The sequence below is a fragment of the Sturnira hondurensis genome, unplaced genomic scaffold (genome assembly GCF_014824575.4).
Source record: "Sturnira hondurensis isolate 20B ecotype Veracruz unplaced genomic scaffold, ASM1482457v3 Scaffold0000867, whole genome shotgun sequence".
NCBI classification, from domain to species: domain Eukaryota; kingdom Metazoa; phylum Chordata; class Mammalia; order Chiroptera; family Phyllostomidae; genus Sturnira; species Sturnira hondurensis.
Window position 1 is genome coordinate 3810679 of NW_028073498.1, and position 16929 is coordinate 3827607.

Below are 16929 nucleotides of genomic sequence, written 5' to 3' on the forward strand. Positions count from 1 at the left end.
ATTATATATATTGAAAATAAACAAACCAATCCTGAAAAATTACACATTCAAATGTTGACTGAGTGCTACTAAAATACTAGGGATACTATGGTGAGAAGAAGAGACCAAACTGTATCTTTATTGAGCTAACGCTATGTTACTAATGCAGAAATGGGTGCCACATGAAAGGGAGAGGAAGGGGGTACCAAGCAAGGCTCCACTGAAAAGGTACCTTATGAATAAATACCTGAAAGAAGAGGGGAGACAAGTAAATATTTTCTAGAAAATAGTAGCTTTTAGTCATTGTCAAAAAGTAAACAATTTAAACTCAGAAGATAACCACTGGAAATCAAAACTGATAACTTAAACAGAAATGGAAGGATGGACAACTCTCTGTACAAGATCAATGTTTCTATGGTAAGGTCAACAGACAGTAAATATAGATCCTACCATATCAATTTTACTTAGGACTAGAATTTCAGGTATCAGGCTACTGGATACAGATTATGGTGTATGTGCTCTGGACGTGTATGTTGAGTATGCACATATTTGCTTATGTGTATGCTTAGGGAATGGGGGAATTATGTGCATGCATTTATATCTGTAGGTCTGTATATGTTTCTGTGTGTCCTAGAGAAGAACACTACTGGGATAAGTAAGAAAGGAGATAAATATTTATCAAGTAGTTGGATACTCCAAAACTAATGCTAAAAAATTTCTGAAATATCTCATTTGATCCCTAAAACGAGCTTATGTGGTAAGTATTACTGCTCCTTTTTATAAACTAAAAGAAACCAATCAGTCTCAAAGACAAAGCGTAGTCTTTCCATTCCACTCTTCATGTCTTTCTGAATATAGCAATGCTGAAAGGAATTAGACAACTATTCCTTTCTGAAATTATCCTAAGAGATACTATAGGCCCAAGTCTATTCAAAGGATAACTTAAGTACAGGGATAAAAGCCAATTGGATTAAATTAAACTCCAAGAGAAACTGCAAAGGGCCAGGGTCCTAGAAAAGATAACCTTAAAGACAAAGATTATTTGGCATGGGAGGAGAGCTAAATCATAATAATAGATAGCTACCATTTACTGAATAAGTTAATACATATACTACACATTACAGATAACTTTTAGGGACTTCATACACGTTACTTCACTTAATCATCACAATAACTTCTTCCAACTGATTTCCCCCCAAGAAAACAGAAATTGGGAATGCAGGAGTAATACTCCAGCAGAAAGTGAACAAGATTCAGAGATGGGAACAGCAAAAGCACCTTCCAAGAGACAGTGAATAGTACAAATTGGCAAAAGATAAAAGGAAGTTGAAAGGGGATAAGAAGGAATAAGACTGTAAAAGAAGGGTGGATTCAAACAGAACCTTAAATGCCAAACTAAAGAGTTTTAACCTTATTCAGTAAGCAACAAAGGTCACTAAAATTTGTGTGGTCAGAACTATGCTTCAGGAAAATTACCCTGACAGTTAATGGCCGAAACTAATGAAATGCAATGGGAAAAGAAAAGTGGAAGAGAGACTACAGGGAGAGAATAATTTGGCTTAAGTGACTGAGGAGATGATGTTCTAATAACAGGAATATCAACCTAAATAGAGGACTGAAACTTTAAACTGGGAAAAGCTATAAAAAACATGAAAATTTTATCATTTACATTCACCAAAAAAAATGAAGAAGAATGAAACAAATGTACCCTTAAAATATAATACGGTCATGGTTTGACAATTGTAGAGTAAAATTAAAATGCTGTTATGCAATGTAATTACACATAAATAATATAATCCTGTATAATGTTAACATATCATAAGGTCTTTCAAATCTTCTTATAAAATTTATTTAATTAAAATTTCTGCAGTAAAATGGGCACATGATTCTGAAAACACACACAGTACTGGTAAAGTATAGCAAATTAAATGAATTCATTCTGGAGTTTCTGAGATCTCAGTTTTAACATAAGCTTTGTATTTGGTCTGTATGTCTTCAGTCTCAACCACTTATATAAAGATAGGTAACTAAAATGCTTCAGGATTACTAAGAGCATTAATTGAGGTAAAGCATACCACAATGCCTAGAACAGAGTAAGCACTCTGTAAATAGTAACTAGTTAAAGCCCTTCCTTGGTTAGGGATTTCTAAAAATTAGTATCTACACACAATTCCCTTTACCCAAGTCATTAAGTGCTGACCAAAGATAATCAGCAATTTAACAACTGAATACACCAGAGAAGCTCACTTATTTATTTTTTTAAAAAAGATTTGTTTATTTATTTATTTTTTAGAGGGGAAGGGAAGGAGAGAGGGAGAGAAACATCAATGTATGGTTGCCTCTTGTGTGTCCCCTGCTGGGAACTGGCCTGCAACCCAGGCATGTGCCCTGACTGGGAATCAAACCGCGATCTTTTGGTTTGCAGGCCCGCGCTCAATCCACTGAGCTACACCAGCCAGGGCTATTTTTTTTAATTAGATTCTTATTTCAAAAGTATTAAGAAAAATACATGAAAAAACACCTAGCCTTTCTATAGGCCAGGCTCCACATCTCTAAAATAAGAGCTTTGAACTATTTGAAAGGACACAAATTGTGCGTTAGGTAGCCAGAGATTTGTTTGGCCTACATGGTATTAAAATATATTCATATATATATATATCTTAACACCTAGAAACTGGGAGACTTAATAAATATGTGCATTATTTCTGGTGTTTCTTTAATAATCAAAGACCTGGTAACATGGTTCTGAGTAGAAACTGCAGACAGGCACCCCTTACTAACTATAACTCTTACCAATCCGACAATCCCCACTCCACCACAGAAATAAGGTACTGTGAAGTCACCAAGGTGCCTAAAAGCGAAGTAATGACACTGAACAAGTAGAAGACTACTGCCCCTGAGTAGGCAAAGGACTCCAGGAATCCAGCATAGCTTAGATGGTTAGCCTAGACTCAATGAGCACAGAACTGTTTTGTGGCTATAAAACCTGAACAATAAATACAATTCTTGACAAGACATAAAGTCAAGGATAAAGCATAATTTCCACAGCAACTCCTCAAAAATGTCCTACTAGGTAAAATGCAACTCCTCAGTGTCAAAGTTTACAGAATGTAATTAGGGGCCAGTTGTTTTATACAAGTCATGTGTACAATAATTATCATACAGTTATCTATATTGTATCATTAATCACCTTTGATTAATAATGATAGAAATATGAAGCTTACTACAGAACAAGAAGTTAGAAGACTACTGCACTTGAAAAGGGAGGTTTCACAGGAAGTGACCATGGGGTTAGAGATACGTCACCAAGATGCAGGCAGGATCTTCCTGTGGTTTGCCTTGCTCATTTCCAGTTTCAGTTTTGACCGTGTGCTGACCCCTAAGCCCCCTTCTCAAGTAACAAACCAAATTCTAAAGCACATGACTGGTAAGAATCTCTCCTAGGATAAGCCAGTGGTTCTTATGGCTACATGAAGCTTAACAAGGCTCCTAAACTGACCAAGAGTCTTACAGGGAAGCAAAAAAAGACTGAAAGCCAGGTGGTGGCTGAACTAAGGACTCCACGGGCAGGCAATACATGGACTATGGCTGCCAAAACGAAACTCATGACCTAGTGCTTTTTCAAAAAAAAGTGGATATAGATATATTTTTTAGATATAAAAAAGTTGTATCCACACACATGCATGTATCAATATGTACAAGTATGTATCTGTGTGCGTGTTCTAGCAAGACAAACCCACACACAAATAGGCAAAAAAGAAGAGTAGTGTGCCCTGGCTGGTGTAGTTCGGTGGATTGAACGCAGGCTTGGGAACCAAAGCACCGCCAGTTTGATTCCCAGTCAGGGTACATGCCTGGGTTGCAGGCCATATCCTTAGTATGGGATGTACTACAGGCAACCATACATTAATGTTTCACTCCCCCTCTTTCTCCCTCCCTTCCCCATCTATATAAAATAAATAAAATCTTAAAAAAGTAGTGTGTCAATCCCCAAAACAGTAATAAAGATAGAGCATTCCAACATTCTAACACTATTGAATATACATTATATTAGATCATAACCAATGCGGGGATAATTATCAATTTCTTGACAAGAAAAATGTAATCATCAGTTCTTCCAAATATACTGTCTGATAGGCAACTTGGTAGAGAAAAGGATACAGACTTCGATAACCTAAAGACCTTCTGAAAGTCTGGCTCTGCTACTTGAAAACCTGATTAAATAACTTTTCTGAATGTTTCTTCACTACAAGAAGAATAACAATCTTCTTCATGAAACTGGATTAAATGAAACAATTTGCAAAGTAGCCTAACATAGTACATAGAAAAGAGTAAATATTCAATAAATGTTAGTTCATTTTCTCATTCTAAGAAAATGTTATATAAAATAAAATTGTCTAGCCTAGGCCAGGTAGCTGTTAGTTGGAGTGTCATCTCAAATGCCAAAAGGTTGCAGGTTTGATCTCCAGTAGGGGCACAGATAGGAGGCAAACTGATGGATGTTTCTCTCTCCTTGCCCTCTAAAATCAATAAACATACGCTCAGGTAAGGGTTAAAAAAATTAAAATTGTCCAAATTCAGAACTAAGGGGTTCTGTATCATTTAAACAAATGTTATATTTTAAAGGATCAAAATTATTATTTTTACTACATTCCTCTGAAATAAAACACTGGGTTTTTTAGTCAAATTTTTAACACAAACAAACAGAGGCAAAGTATAGGAAATAAAAAGTTACCCAAAAACTTGACAGAAAAATTGACTCTATTTCTATGTGTACTGAAAATGTTACCAAACTTAACACTTGGTTACCCTTATATTGCAGACAGGATACTCTTCAAGGGTAGAGCAAGAGAGGTTCATGCAGCTGAATACTATATCAAATTCATTTATACAGATGGCCATTTTTAAATAACATAGCTAATACACAAATACATGCTGTAGAAAATGAAACGATTATGAGTAAGGCTAATTTCCCTTTGTTTACCACTGAGGTAACTGATGTTGTACACATCTTTTAAAACCTCTTTCTGTATATACATGTAGAAAAAAAACAACACATGATACTACACACATTACTCTAACAACTTGCTTTTTTTTTTTAACTCAACAATTCATCTTGAAGTTGTTTCCTTTCATATTGTAGACACACCTCATTCTTTTTAGCTGCTGTAGAATATGTTTAGGAATATATTTTTTAGCTATTTTACTACTGATGGACACAAGTTATCTCCAACATTAAAAATCTTTGTATGTGCCTCTTTTGCAAATGTACAAGTGTTTCCATAAGGTAGAAAGGTAGAAATGTAGACATAGAAATGCACAGGGTATATATACTCAAAAAATTTTAACAAGATACTGCCAAAATGCTCTTCAACATTGCTTTACCAATTTAAATTCATAGCAATGGCGAGGAAAGGACCTTTTCTCTAAATCCTCACCGAGAATTGAAACTAAGAAGTTTTTCTGTTTTTGGACTGGTGACTTTTTTAAATTTATATTTCCTGATCTTACAAGTATTTTCCTCTGATTCCTAACCTTTTGTATCTCCTTTTCTGTGAAATGCCTATTATATCCTTTCTCTTTCTTTTCTTTCTTAAAAAGGTTTTATTTGTTTTTAGAAAGAGGGGAACAGAGGGAGAAAAAAGGGGAGAGGAACATCAATATGGAAGAGAAACATAGATCAGTTTTGTCTCTCGAATGCCCTAAACCAGGGGCCTGGTCCACAACCCAGGCGTGTGACCTGACCTGGAATTGAACCCAAGACCTTTCTGCTTGTGGGACAGGACACAACCCACTGAGCAACACCGGTCAGGGCTCCTTTACTTTTCTAATGGCCTTTTCCTTTTTAAAGTTTGTGTGAACTTTTACTATCTTGTGGATACTGACAAATAGAGATGCAGTATAGCATAGTATGTTTAGTGTAACAGGATGGACTGTAGAGCCAGTCTCCCCAATTTGAATGACAGCTCCAATAAGCACTAGCTGTCTGATCTTGGTCAAGTTACCTAGTTTAGCCATTCTGTGTCTCAGCTTCCTCATCTGCAAAATGTGGACAATAACTGTACTTACAAATACAGTGATGATTAAATTAGTTAATATGCTTAAACTTTTAAAACAGTGGCTGGCACAGAATAAGGGTTATATAAGTGTTTTCTTTCTGTCTATAGGATTTGCTGCAAAAATCTTCTCCCAAACTATTGTTTTTCTTTTAACTCCTGTTTCTGTCTTTACTTACCTTTCCTCAAACAGTTCTTTCTCCATCTTTATTCTAGTACCAGAAATGATGTAAGTAGATGAAATCAACAACTGACTGCCCTCACTAAATCTCACAATCAACTTCTCCTCAAGAATACACACAGGCATCAAGCAGAGTATCTTAATTTTTAAATAGCTTTCCACTAAAAAGAAAAAAAAAGGCTAAACTTCCATACTGCATAAAACACTCCCATAAGTCAGAAAGAAGAATGAGATAGGCCAATAGGAAAAAAAAAAGAGAGAGAGAAAGTAACAGACAAGTTCACCAAAAACATGCAACTAAAAATGGCTCTTAAAAATATGAAGCAATCCACCCTGGCTGGTGTGGATCAGTGGATTGAGTGCCAGCCTGCAAACCAAGGGGTCACCAGTTTGATTCCCAGTCAGGGCACATGCCTGGGTTGTGGGCCAGGTCCCCAGTAGGAGGGGCACAGGAGGCCACCACACATTGATGTTTCTCTCCTCTTTCTCTCTCCCTTCCCCTCTTTCTAAAAATAAATAAAATGTTAAAAAAAAGAAGCAATCCTTGACCTCATTTCAAAGAAGTACAAATTAATACTACAAATTAGAAGTTTCTTTTCATTTTAGAGACCAATAAAGATCAAGAAGTTTTAAAATATATACTATGTGAGTGTAAAGAAACAGACATTCATAGACTGCTGGAAAGAGCATAAACTGCTATAGTTTCTATGAAAAGCAGTTTGGCATTGTCATTCCACATAAAAATAAATGTACATACCATTCAATTCATCTATTAAATTCATAAAGTCTAGGAATTTATCCTGATAGGCACATATATTCATATTTAAAATGATATACCTACAAAGCTATTTGTTTTAGTAATGTTTGTAACAGCAAACAATGGAAACCACCTAAATGAACATCAACAGGGGACTGATTAAATAAACTGATGCATCCAGATGACAGAACATTATGCAGCTGTTAAAAATGAGGCAGCTCCTGACGCTAACTTCTAGTCAAGATGGAGATACAGGTAAAGATGGCTCACCTCCTCACACAACCACAGTGAAAATTACAACTACACTACAAAACAACTATCATCCAGAATTGTCAGAAAATCAAGCTATATGGAAGTCAGATAACTAAGGAATTAAAAAAGCCACATTCATCCAGATGAACAGGAGGGGTGGAGGCACAGAATGGGTAGTCCCATACCCATATGTGGTGGATAAAAATTGGGAGGGATACCTCCAAACAAGAGATCCTAGCCCCACACCAGACTACACAGCCTAGGGTTCCACTGCCAGAAAGGCTAAGTCCCCAAACTTCTGGCCGTAAAAACCAGTGGGGGTTGAGGAATAGAAGAAACTGAGATTCTCCTAAGTTTCCTTCCAAAAAGCCCACAAAAGACTTAGGACTTAGGCCAACTCATTCCCTTTGGGCTCCAGCACCGAGGCAGCAGCTGGAAGGGCACCAGTGATATACAGGGAGGAAGTGAAATGCCTGGCATTGGGACAAATGCTAAAGGATAGCTTCCTCCGGGAAAAAGCCCCAAAGGCAGTGGCATTGTCCCCTTTCTGAGCCCTTCCACACACAGAGCCACAGAGTGACAACGCTACATCTGAGACTCCATCAACCTGGTTCACATGGGTTGCCCTGCCCTGGTAATTATCTAAGGCTCTGTCCCATCCAAAGTACCAGTGAGCTTTTATACAGTAGACCACGCTACTAAGATAGGAAGTCAAAGCAGCTCTACCTAATACATAGAAACAAAAACACAGGGAGACAGCCAAAAGGAGGACACAGAGAAATAAGGCCCAAATGAAAGAACAGAACAAAACTCCAGAAGAAGAACTAAACAAAATGGAGATAATCTATCAGATGCAGAGCTCAAAACAACGGTTATTAGGATACTCAAGGAACTCACTGGGTACTTCAACAGTGTAAAAAAGACCCAGGCAGAAATGAAGGTTGTATTAAGTGAAATAAAAATCTACAGGGAACCAACAGTGGAGTGGATAAAGCCAACAATCAAATCAATGATTTGAAACATAAGGAAGGAAAAAAACATTTAATAGAACAGCAAGAAGAAAAAAGAATCCCCCCCAAACAAGAATAGGCTAAGTAGCCTCTGAGACAACTTCAAATGTACCAACATTCAAATCGTAGAAATGTCTGAAGGGGAAAGAAAGATGAAGAAAGTGAAAACTTCTTTGAAAAAGTAATGAAAGAAAACTTCCCTAATTTGGTGAAGGAAATAGACAAGCGAGTCCAGGAACCACGGAGTCCCAAACAAGTTGGTCCCAAACAGGATGACACCAAAACACATCATAATTAAAATGCCAAAGATTAAAGATAAAGAGAGAAACTTAAAAGCAGCAAGATAAAAGCAAGACAGTTACCTACAAAGGAATTCCCACAAGACTCTCAGTTGATTTCTCAAAAAAAATCTTTGAAGACTTGAAGAGACTAGCAACAAGTATTCAAAGTGATGAAAAGCTAGGACCTAACATCTAGATGTGACTCTATTCAGCAAAACTATCATTTAGAATTGAAGGGCAGATAAAGTGCTTCCTAGACAAGGTAAAGCTAAAGGAGTTTATCATCACCAAGCCACTACTATATGAAATGTTAAAGAGACTTAAGAAATAGATCAAAACTATAAACATTAAAATGGCAATAAAGTCATAACTATCAACAATTGAATCTAAAAAACAAACTAAGCAAACAAACAACAGAAACAGAATCATAGATATGGAGGTCATTTGGAGGGTTATCATCAGCTAGGAGAGGGAAAGGGGAGAATGGGGGAAAAGGTGCAGGGATCAAGGAGTTGGTAGCTACAGAACAGACAGGGGGATGTTAAGAATAGTATAGGAAATGGAGAAGCCAAAGAACTTATATGCATGACCCATGGACATGAACTAAGGTGGGGACTGCCAGAAGAAATGGAGGGTACTAGGTGGAGGAGTGGAAAGGGAGAAAAATTGGGACAACTGTAATAGCATAATCAATAAAAAAAAAAATAAAGGGTCCAGCACAAATAACGCCCTTTTATTACAAACTATTTTATTACAAAATCATAAGCATGTAATCTGTAACAATATCACTCAAGTGCACCATACAACATTTTAGGTGAAATGTTCAGATTAAAACTGTCAATTACTACATCCGTATTATTACCGTACCAACCACACTCAAGCAAGCATTACTTCTGCTGGACCTTGTATTTTAAAAAACGAGGCAGCTTTTTATATATACAGGTGTGAAGAACTTTCAAACTACTATTGTCCAATTTAAAGTAGCAAGATGCAAAGAATCTATATGTTCTGCTATTATTTGAGTGCTGCTGATAGAGATGTTAATACTCATATGCTTATGCTTGTAAACACTAAATATCTTTGTAAGGATATACAAAAACTAGTAATGTTTTTGAAGAGGAAATAGCTAGGGACAACGGAAGAAAACTTATTTTTCAATGTTTATCCTTTTGTATCTTTTGAATTTTATAACAGGTATGTGTGTTATTTTATTTTTATAATAAATTAAAACCTCCCTGTGATCACACCAAAATTCTATTAGTTCCCTTTAATGGTCATGCACAGCAGGCTCCTACCACTCAGGTAGTTTGTGGCTAGTCGATTCAACTGGCAAAAGTAGAGGTTTACCATCCTAGCTGCCCATTATCACCCTCTGTGGAATGTTTTAAGCCTACAGATGTCCAGGTACCAGTCCAGAAATTCTTATCCAGTGGGTCCGGAGTAGAGCCTGGGCATCAGAATTTAAGTTCACAGGTGATGCCCACTGATCAGCACTCAGGACTGAAAACGGGTGAGTTAGAGCACGACACAAATAGAGAGGCATCCAGGCTCAATCTCCACCTGAGTCACAATCAGTCTCATCACTAATCCTAACCACTTCACAAAGTTCTTAAAATGGAACAGATGAGTTGTAGACAGTACAATGAAAATCAATCACTACTGGATATATGACTAGACAGGCAGTATAATCTTCTTACATTAAATGCAGTGCATGTGCAACAATACTAATGAATTCATCCTCGGTGGCATTTTAGAAAAAAATTTTTTTAGATTTTATTTATTTATAGAGAGAGAGGAAGGGAGGGAGAAAGAGAGGGAAAGAAACATCAATGTGTGAGAAAAATATCTATCAGTTTCTTCTCGAATGCCCCCAACTGGGGACGTGACCCGCAACCCAGGCATGTGCCCTGACTAGTTATTGAACTGATGACTTTTTGGTTCGCAGGCTGGTCAGTGCTCAGTCCACTGAGCCACACCAACCAGGGCTAGAAAAAACTTGAATAGTACTAGTGGACTAGTAGTGCCCAACAGGCCATTAACTGTGTGACACATGGGCTATGGCTGTCAACCTCTTTATTTATAAAATGAGGGAACAGAACAACATATGTTCTCTACCTTTCAGCTCTAAACTTCTATAATTCTCTAAGAATACAAGTGTCTAAAAGCAACTAAAAGCAACTATTGCTTAGTATACACCTTAGGATAAACTAGTAAGGAACTTTTTCATCCCTTTCACAGCTTAGGCCCAATTACATACAGTCCAGTGAGTTAGTGCCCTATCACTCAGCTACATAGTAGGTACTGCTGACTAAATTAAGTAATACTTAAAGAAAAAAAAATTAGGACTCAATCTGATCTAATAAATCTTAGATAAAGATTTTTAAAATAGTGCATCTTATATGAAATAGGCCTACTAAATACATTTAGGCATTGAAGTCAAAGCATCTAATAATGCATCTAAAACGAATGGTTCAAGTTTAAAATAATCAGACAGTGCTAAAAGGGATATTGAAGACTCATATCCAAACCCCTTATTTTACAAGAAAATAGGAGATTGGCAAAGTTAAGGACTTTTTCCAAAGTTATCCTGTCATTATTCATATTGTTAGAACCAAGATCTTAATAAAAATTTGTCAATTATTATTCACTGGCATGTATTGGTATAACCTTATAAGGTTTATTATTTTAGCCAGGGGTTTTTGATGACTAAAATGACTTTTAAAACTAAAGATGTATATGATAGAAATTTCTTAATATATATAATTTCTTAATTTACATTAATCAAAGACTATACAAAAAAACTTTGGCAGCTATTAAGAGCACAGAATTTCATTAATCTGATATCACTGTCAAATACTTTCATAAAGAACATTAACAAGGAAATAGGATTAGCATCTGTGATTAAAGGATAAAATGATAGGTTTTATTTCAGCTACATTAGTTCCACAGTCTCTTAGAGTCTACTCAAAGAGTTCTAAGTTCAAAAAAAAAAAAAAAAAAACCAAAAAACTCTATGAACTCATTGAGGTTTACCTCCTGTCCTCCTCAGAGCAAATGATTAGCAGACTGCTCTGTGAACTTTTACAAAGAACCTTTTCTCTCATTTCTATTCATCTGAAAGATGGATCCTTCCTCCTTTCTAAATAACTCATCATCTCATTTCAAATTTCTGACAATAATGAATTCTTAGCATGAACAAAACCTTTTAAAATCTTTTCCCCTATTAATTTATTAAATACTATCTCATTTCAAATATCTGATAATGAATTCTTAGCATCAACTCTTTTTAATCTCTCCCTCTCAGTTCTATTGTAGTCAATAAAAAGTTTTGATTTATACTTCATCACTAAAAGAAAATAATAATCAAACCTGCTGTGATAAATAAAAAGCATTTAATGTGTAAGGTGATGATGAGGTTTTTTCTTTACAGGGCTCAGGACCAATTAGTAACAATATTCATGGAATACAGTCAGATAACAATATTCAAATCCCCTAATAATGAGCAATCAATGCATTTAGAAAAATTTAATCATTTTCTTAATGAGGCAATTTTGGCAACAGTTCAAACCTAAGCTCAGTAGGCACTGTGATTTTCAAAGGGATGAACTTCCTGCCACAGATCCATGCAGTTTTCTCTCAATACCATCTCTTCTATTTTGGTTAGCTGTAAAACTTAGAAAACACTTTTGTATCTGGTATCTCAAATCCTCCTCAGAATAACCCATGAGAGGTAGGGCATTTTCTAAAGACCTATACTGTTCTAGGCATCGTGCTCTGGAATTTTTAAAAAAATGAATAAGAACACATTCTACCTTGAAAGAGCTCACAGTTTAACAGGATAATTTTTATGAAATGTGATAGATAATAAGAAAATGGACAAGGAATTATAATTTTCCAGCAGTACAAAGCCCTAACAACTTCTCTCTAGGGATGAGGGTGGCAGTACCGCAAAGGAGAGGCAGGGCATGGAGATGATATGGAGGAGGCTTTTGAAGTATGAGCAGGAGTTCTCCAACATAAATATGGGACAAAAGAAAGGAGAAAAACACTCCTAGCTAGAGGGAACAACATGTACAAGATGCAGCATTATTCCCACTTTAAAGATGAGGAAGATAAGCTCCAAGGTAAGTGAGCTAGCTACCTAAAGTCATCACAAGAATAATGTGGAAACAGAATACAGGTCTTCTGATTTTAATCAGCTTTGCATACCAGGAAATTCCAGTACATGTTGGATAAGAACATGTCCATGAACTAATCAAATAAAGATTAGTTTTCATCTCCTGCTTTACTCCATCTTAAGAGATGGTCACTGCCTGCCCCTGAGTCTAGCAGAAGAAATAATTGGATCCTCAAATTTATTTAATCCTCAAATCAGTCCCAGGAGATAGATGTTTATACTATCCCCATTTTATACATGAGAATACAGAGGCACACAGAGGTTAACAAAATTAAGTGAAGATTCAAACCTAGGTGACTAACCTGACCAAGCATCTGAACTACAGCATACCCTACAGATCGTATGTACCCTTGCCAAGTAGCCCTAGGTCATTCTTTCATCTGAAGGTATCGGGAGTTCAAAGAAGTTCTGGGACATACCATGGTCCCAGATTTTGTATTATACCATACATCTCAATGTTAACACAAATCCTCAAACTTGGCTCCCTTAGAAATCCGGTTTCCGTCGAGTAGGTAAACCTGTGCATGAGGTGGCATGGGCTCTTTCAGCAGCAGTTCACAATCTGCTTTAATCAGACAAGAGCAGACCTACTAACGAAAAGCAGTAAACAAAAAGGACACTATAAAATAACAGCATGAAGCCTGAAAGTATAAAGGAGAAGGCCCTAATCCCCTTTTTTCACCTGTATGTATGTGCGTGTGTGTGTGTGTGTGTTTGGGGAGGGGGGGGTGGGAAGGCAATGGAAAATTGTTTCAGCTGTGCTAGCATACCTGCTGCTCACTGCACAGGAGTTCAGACCAAAGGATGGCGTCTGAAGTAACCCTTAATTTCTTTCATCAAGGGTTCACATGACAACTGTAGGACATCCAACAACCAAACCTGCCTCTTGAATATTAACGAAGCAGGCCGTTTGGAACTGCCATGGTTTCCTAGTACACTAAAAGGACCTAAGGGAATTTGGGATAAGCATGTAAGACAAAAAATATTGTCAGCCAACACTGGATTTGCTAATGGCAGTTGATTATTTGATACAGACACCACAAAATGGGTTTTCAATCTGTCAACCTGGTATTTCACTTTGTGAACTATATGGGAAAACTAATAAATACTGGAATGAAACCCCTAAAAAAGGTTGTGCCCTATTATCTCTAGAACTTTAAAGATATATAAATTAACCCATACCCACTTTTTTGGTATGGTCTGGAGTTGACGGGTCCTACCCCAGTTCAGAAAAAAGGACATTTCCGTTCAAGGTCCCTCTTGGCCCTATGGATCTCTAATTCTCCAGATCTGAGACTCTTCAGTCAGCAGTGTGGATTCTGCCAGCACATCTCCAAGCTAGTGGGCACTATGAGGCTTTCCTCCAAGGTCTCCCAGTATGGTGAAAAGGAAAGCTGACATGGTTACCTCCACCCCCTAAGATGCTTAGTGTCTTCAGTGTCACAACCACCATCATCCCATTTCTGTGACTTTAGTACCTGCTAATGACTCTTCCAGTCCCCCCAACACCCACCATGCAAAACCCACATCAGTTTCAAGCAAACAGAAAATAGCATTTCTTCACAGTGTCCTGAATGTCAACCAGCTCTGGATTATACCAGCTAAAAGGAGAGCAAAGAAGTGATGAGGAAGGTGGGGAGAAGTTTCATATATAAGTATCCTAGTACATTCTCTCCTATGAAGCAGACACTCTATGACCTAAGCTATAAGCTGAGCAATTCAAAAAGCAAGAAACAGAGATAACAGATGTAATACTTTAAATTAGATATGGTCAAAGTGGTAATATCATTCCAGATCAGTCTCCACTGCTGGGTAGTGGGGTTGCTCTAAGCCATAGAAACAAAGTTGTGTTTTCTTATTTGTTGGTCCAAGTTTCACTTACAGTTATATCTCTTAAGTGGTATCTGCAAAGGAATATGTGAAAGTGCAGGACAGCTAAGTCCCTCTGGAAACAGCCTAACCCCAACCCTCAACTCCAAGATATGTGTATATGTACTTCCACGGTATAATCGGCAGCTATGTAAATCAGTGAGGCTCCAATGGAGAGCGCCTAGTATCGAGTGACACTAAAATGTAAAGTGGTAAAAAAATTGGAAAATTAGATCAAGTGGGAAACTCTGGCCCATTTATAGTTTTCCCGAATATTAAATTAGATATATACAAATATTAAGTAAAGACCATTTGAATTCTTAAAAAGATTTTATACCCTAGAATGGAACTTCAATGCTGGGAAGCTGGATACAGACAAGATCTACTTTTCTGGCGTCATTTTTCAGGTCTTAAGAACTATACTCCCTTAAGGGCCTGAGGACTACTGGGTACCGAAAGGTGAAAAAATTTAATGTAACTGCTTCTAAGGTTTCATAAAATCTCAAGTACTTGCTCTCAACTTGAAAAGAGGGCAGTGGGAGAATCCAAGCTCAATTAATAACATCACTATTTACAAAGAGGAAAATCTACATCCTGTGTAAGAAACAGGATTGTTAGCCATTTGAATGCTATTTGATTTTCTTCATACAAAGTGAAAAGTACTCGTCATAACTAAGGTTTATTTACATGAAACATGAAGCATGTTTCCAGTCTGAAGATACTGAATCAAGAAATCTAATATCTGACAAAAGCAAAAACAAAGCTTATTGATATATCTTACAAATAGGAAAAAAAGTGTTTCCTCTGAATAAACTACTGTGGAAAAACATGGCAATTTGATGCCAAAGGGTCACTTTTTCCCCCAAAATAAATGTTCAGATGACTGGACTCAAATGGCGTATGATAATGCTCTAAGCAAAATTTTGTATTAAGTCAAGTAGAATGGCCCGTTCATAAATGTATGAGAAGGAAATGAATTAAGTGGGTTAAGAGACCTGGTTGGATGACTGTGTTTTGAGACCTGCTCACAGGAAGCCACTACATCCTGCCTGAACTCAGGCACGCCGTCTCTCGATTCAAGTGGGGCGAGTACAGGTGTCTGGCCCCGACCCCTCCCGAACACCAGCGCGGAGGCCACTCGAGTCCCAGAGCGGCCTGTTTCCTCCTGGCTGGGGCGCCTTTTTCAACCTCGCCCAGGATCGTGGGCCCAGGAAACAGGCAGCCCCTTCCCCTCCCGGCCAGCCCCACTTCCCCGCCCTCCTCCTCCGGCCGCGCCTCCGGTAATTACCGCTCGGCTCCCACCTCCCGGCTGCTCCAGGGCGCCCGCAGCCGCCCGCAGGCCTGCGACTGAGGGCGGCCGGAAGCGCCTCACGCCCCCGGCCCGCGCCCCAAGCAGGGGCGTCCGCGCGTCCAGGCCGCGCCCCCAAGACGAGCCCCTCAGGCCGACGCGGCCCAGGCGCCCCAGCCCGGGACAGTTTCTCGGCTCTCTTCTCCCTCCCGACAGGGGCAGCCTAGCCCACGCCGCCCTGTCCGGGCGACGCCTCCCCCAACACACCCCTCTTCCAGCCTCACCCACGCTCGCTCTCCCCACGCTTCTCGCCCAGACAAGGCCCCCGCCCAGGCCCCCTCACGTTCCCTCGACCCCAGCGCGGCTCGGCGCCGCCACCCCCGCGCGCACGCCGCCCCCTCAGCCCCGCGGCCGCGCCGCCGCTGGGTGGGTCCCGTCAGCCAGTCCCCCCACTTACAGATCTTGCCCCGCAGACTCTGCAGCACTCGGACCTCGCGACTGTCCTCGTCCCCAGCTTCGGGCTCTACCGTCGCAGTCGCCGCCAGCGCTTCGAAAGAAGGCGCCGCAGCATCAAGCGCTGCTGCCGCCGCCGCCGCCATGGTGCTACCCGGCCCGTGCCGCAGCCCCGCCGCCTGCGTAGCCCAGCGAGGCGGAGCCCAGCGGCCCCCAGAGAGTGCTAGCCGCGCGCCTGGCCCCGCCCCCGGCCTCCGCTGCCGCCCCGCCCCGTCGCGGCCCCGCCCCCGCCGCGCCCGGGCCCGGAGTCTCCGCGCCCCGACCCCGAACCCGCGCTCCCGCCTCCGCGGGAACCGAACTTCTGGCTTTCCTCCTGTTCGCCGCCGAATAAAAGCCCAGGTGTTGGCCAAGTGAGGCGCCAAGTCGTGGCTCTGAGCAGCCTTAAAACCCACTTAGGGAAAATCCCGGGCCTCCCGAAATCCCCAAATCCTCCTGGTAATTAGACTAGGCTCTCTGCACCGGCGGACTTCCATACTTCCTAACGCTCAAGGGAACTAATAGAATGGAATTTGACAGTTCGGTGGACCTCAAAACTCGCTTATTCTAAAGAGGTGCATTAGAGATTT

At 39.5% G+C, this 16929-nt stretch overlaps 1 protein-coding gene across 1 annotated transcript in view; it reads right to left on the bottom strand.

The window, feature by feature from the left end:
- Positions 1-16524, bottom strand: part of RASA2 (RAS p21 protein activator 2) — a 120536-nt gene extending 104012 nt beyond the window's left edge. The window contains exon 1 of the mRNA XM_037051525.1: positions 16308-16524. Coding sequence (XP_036907420.1) covers positions 16308-16449 — 142 coding nt within the window. The 5' untranslated portion in view covers positions 16450-16524. The remainder of the gene's footprint in view (positions 1-16307) is intronic.
- Positions 16525-16929: the final 405 nt, after the last annotated feature.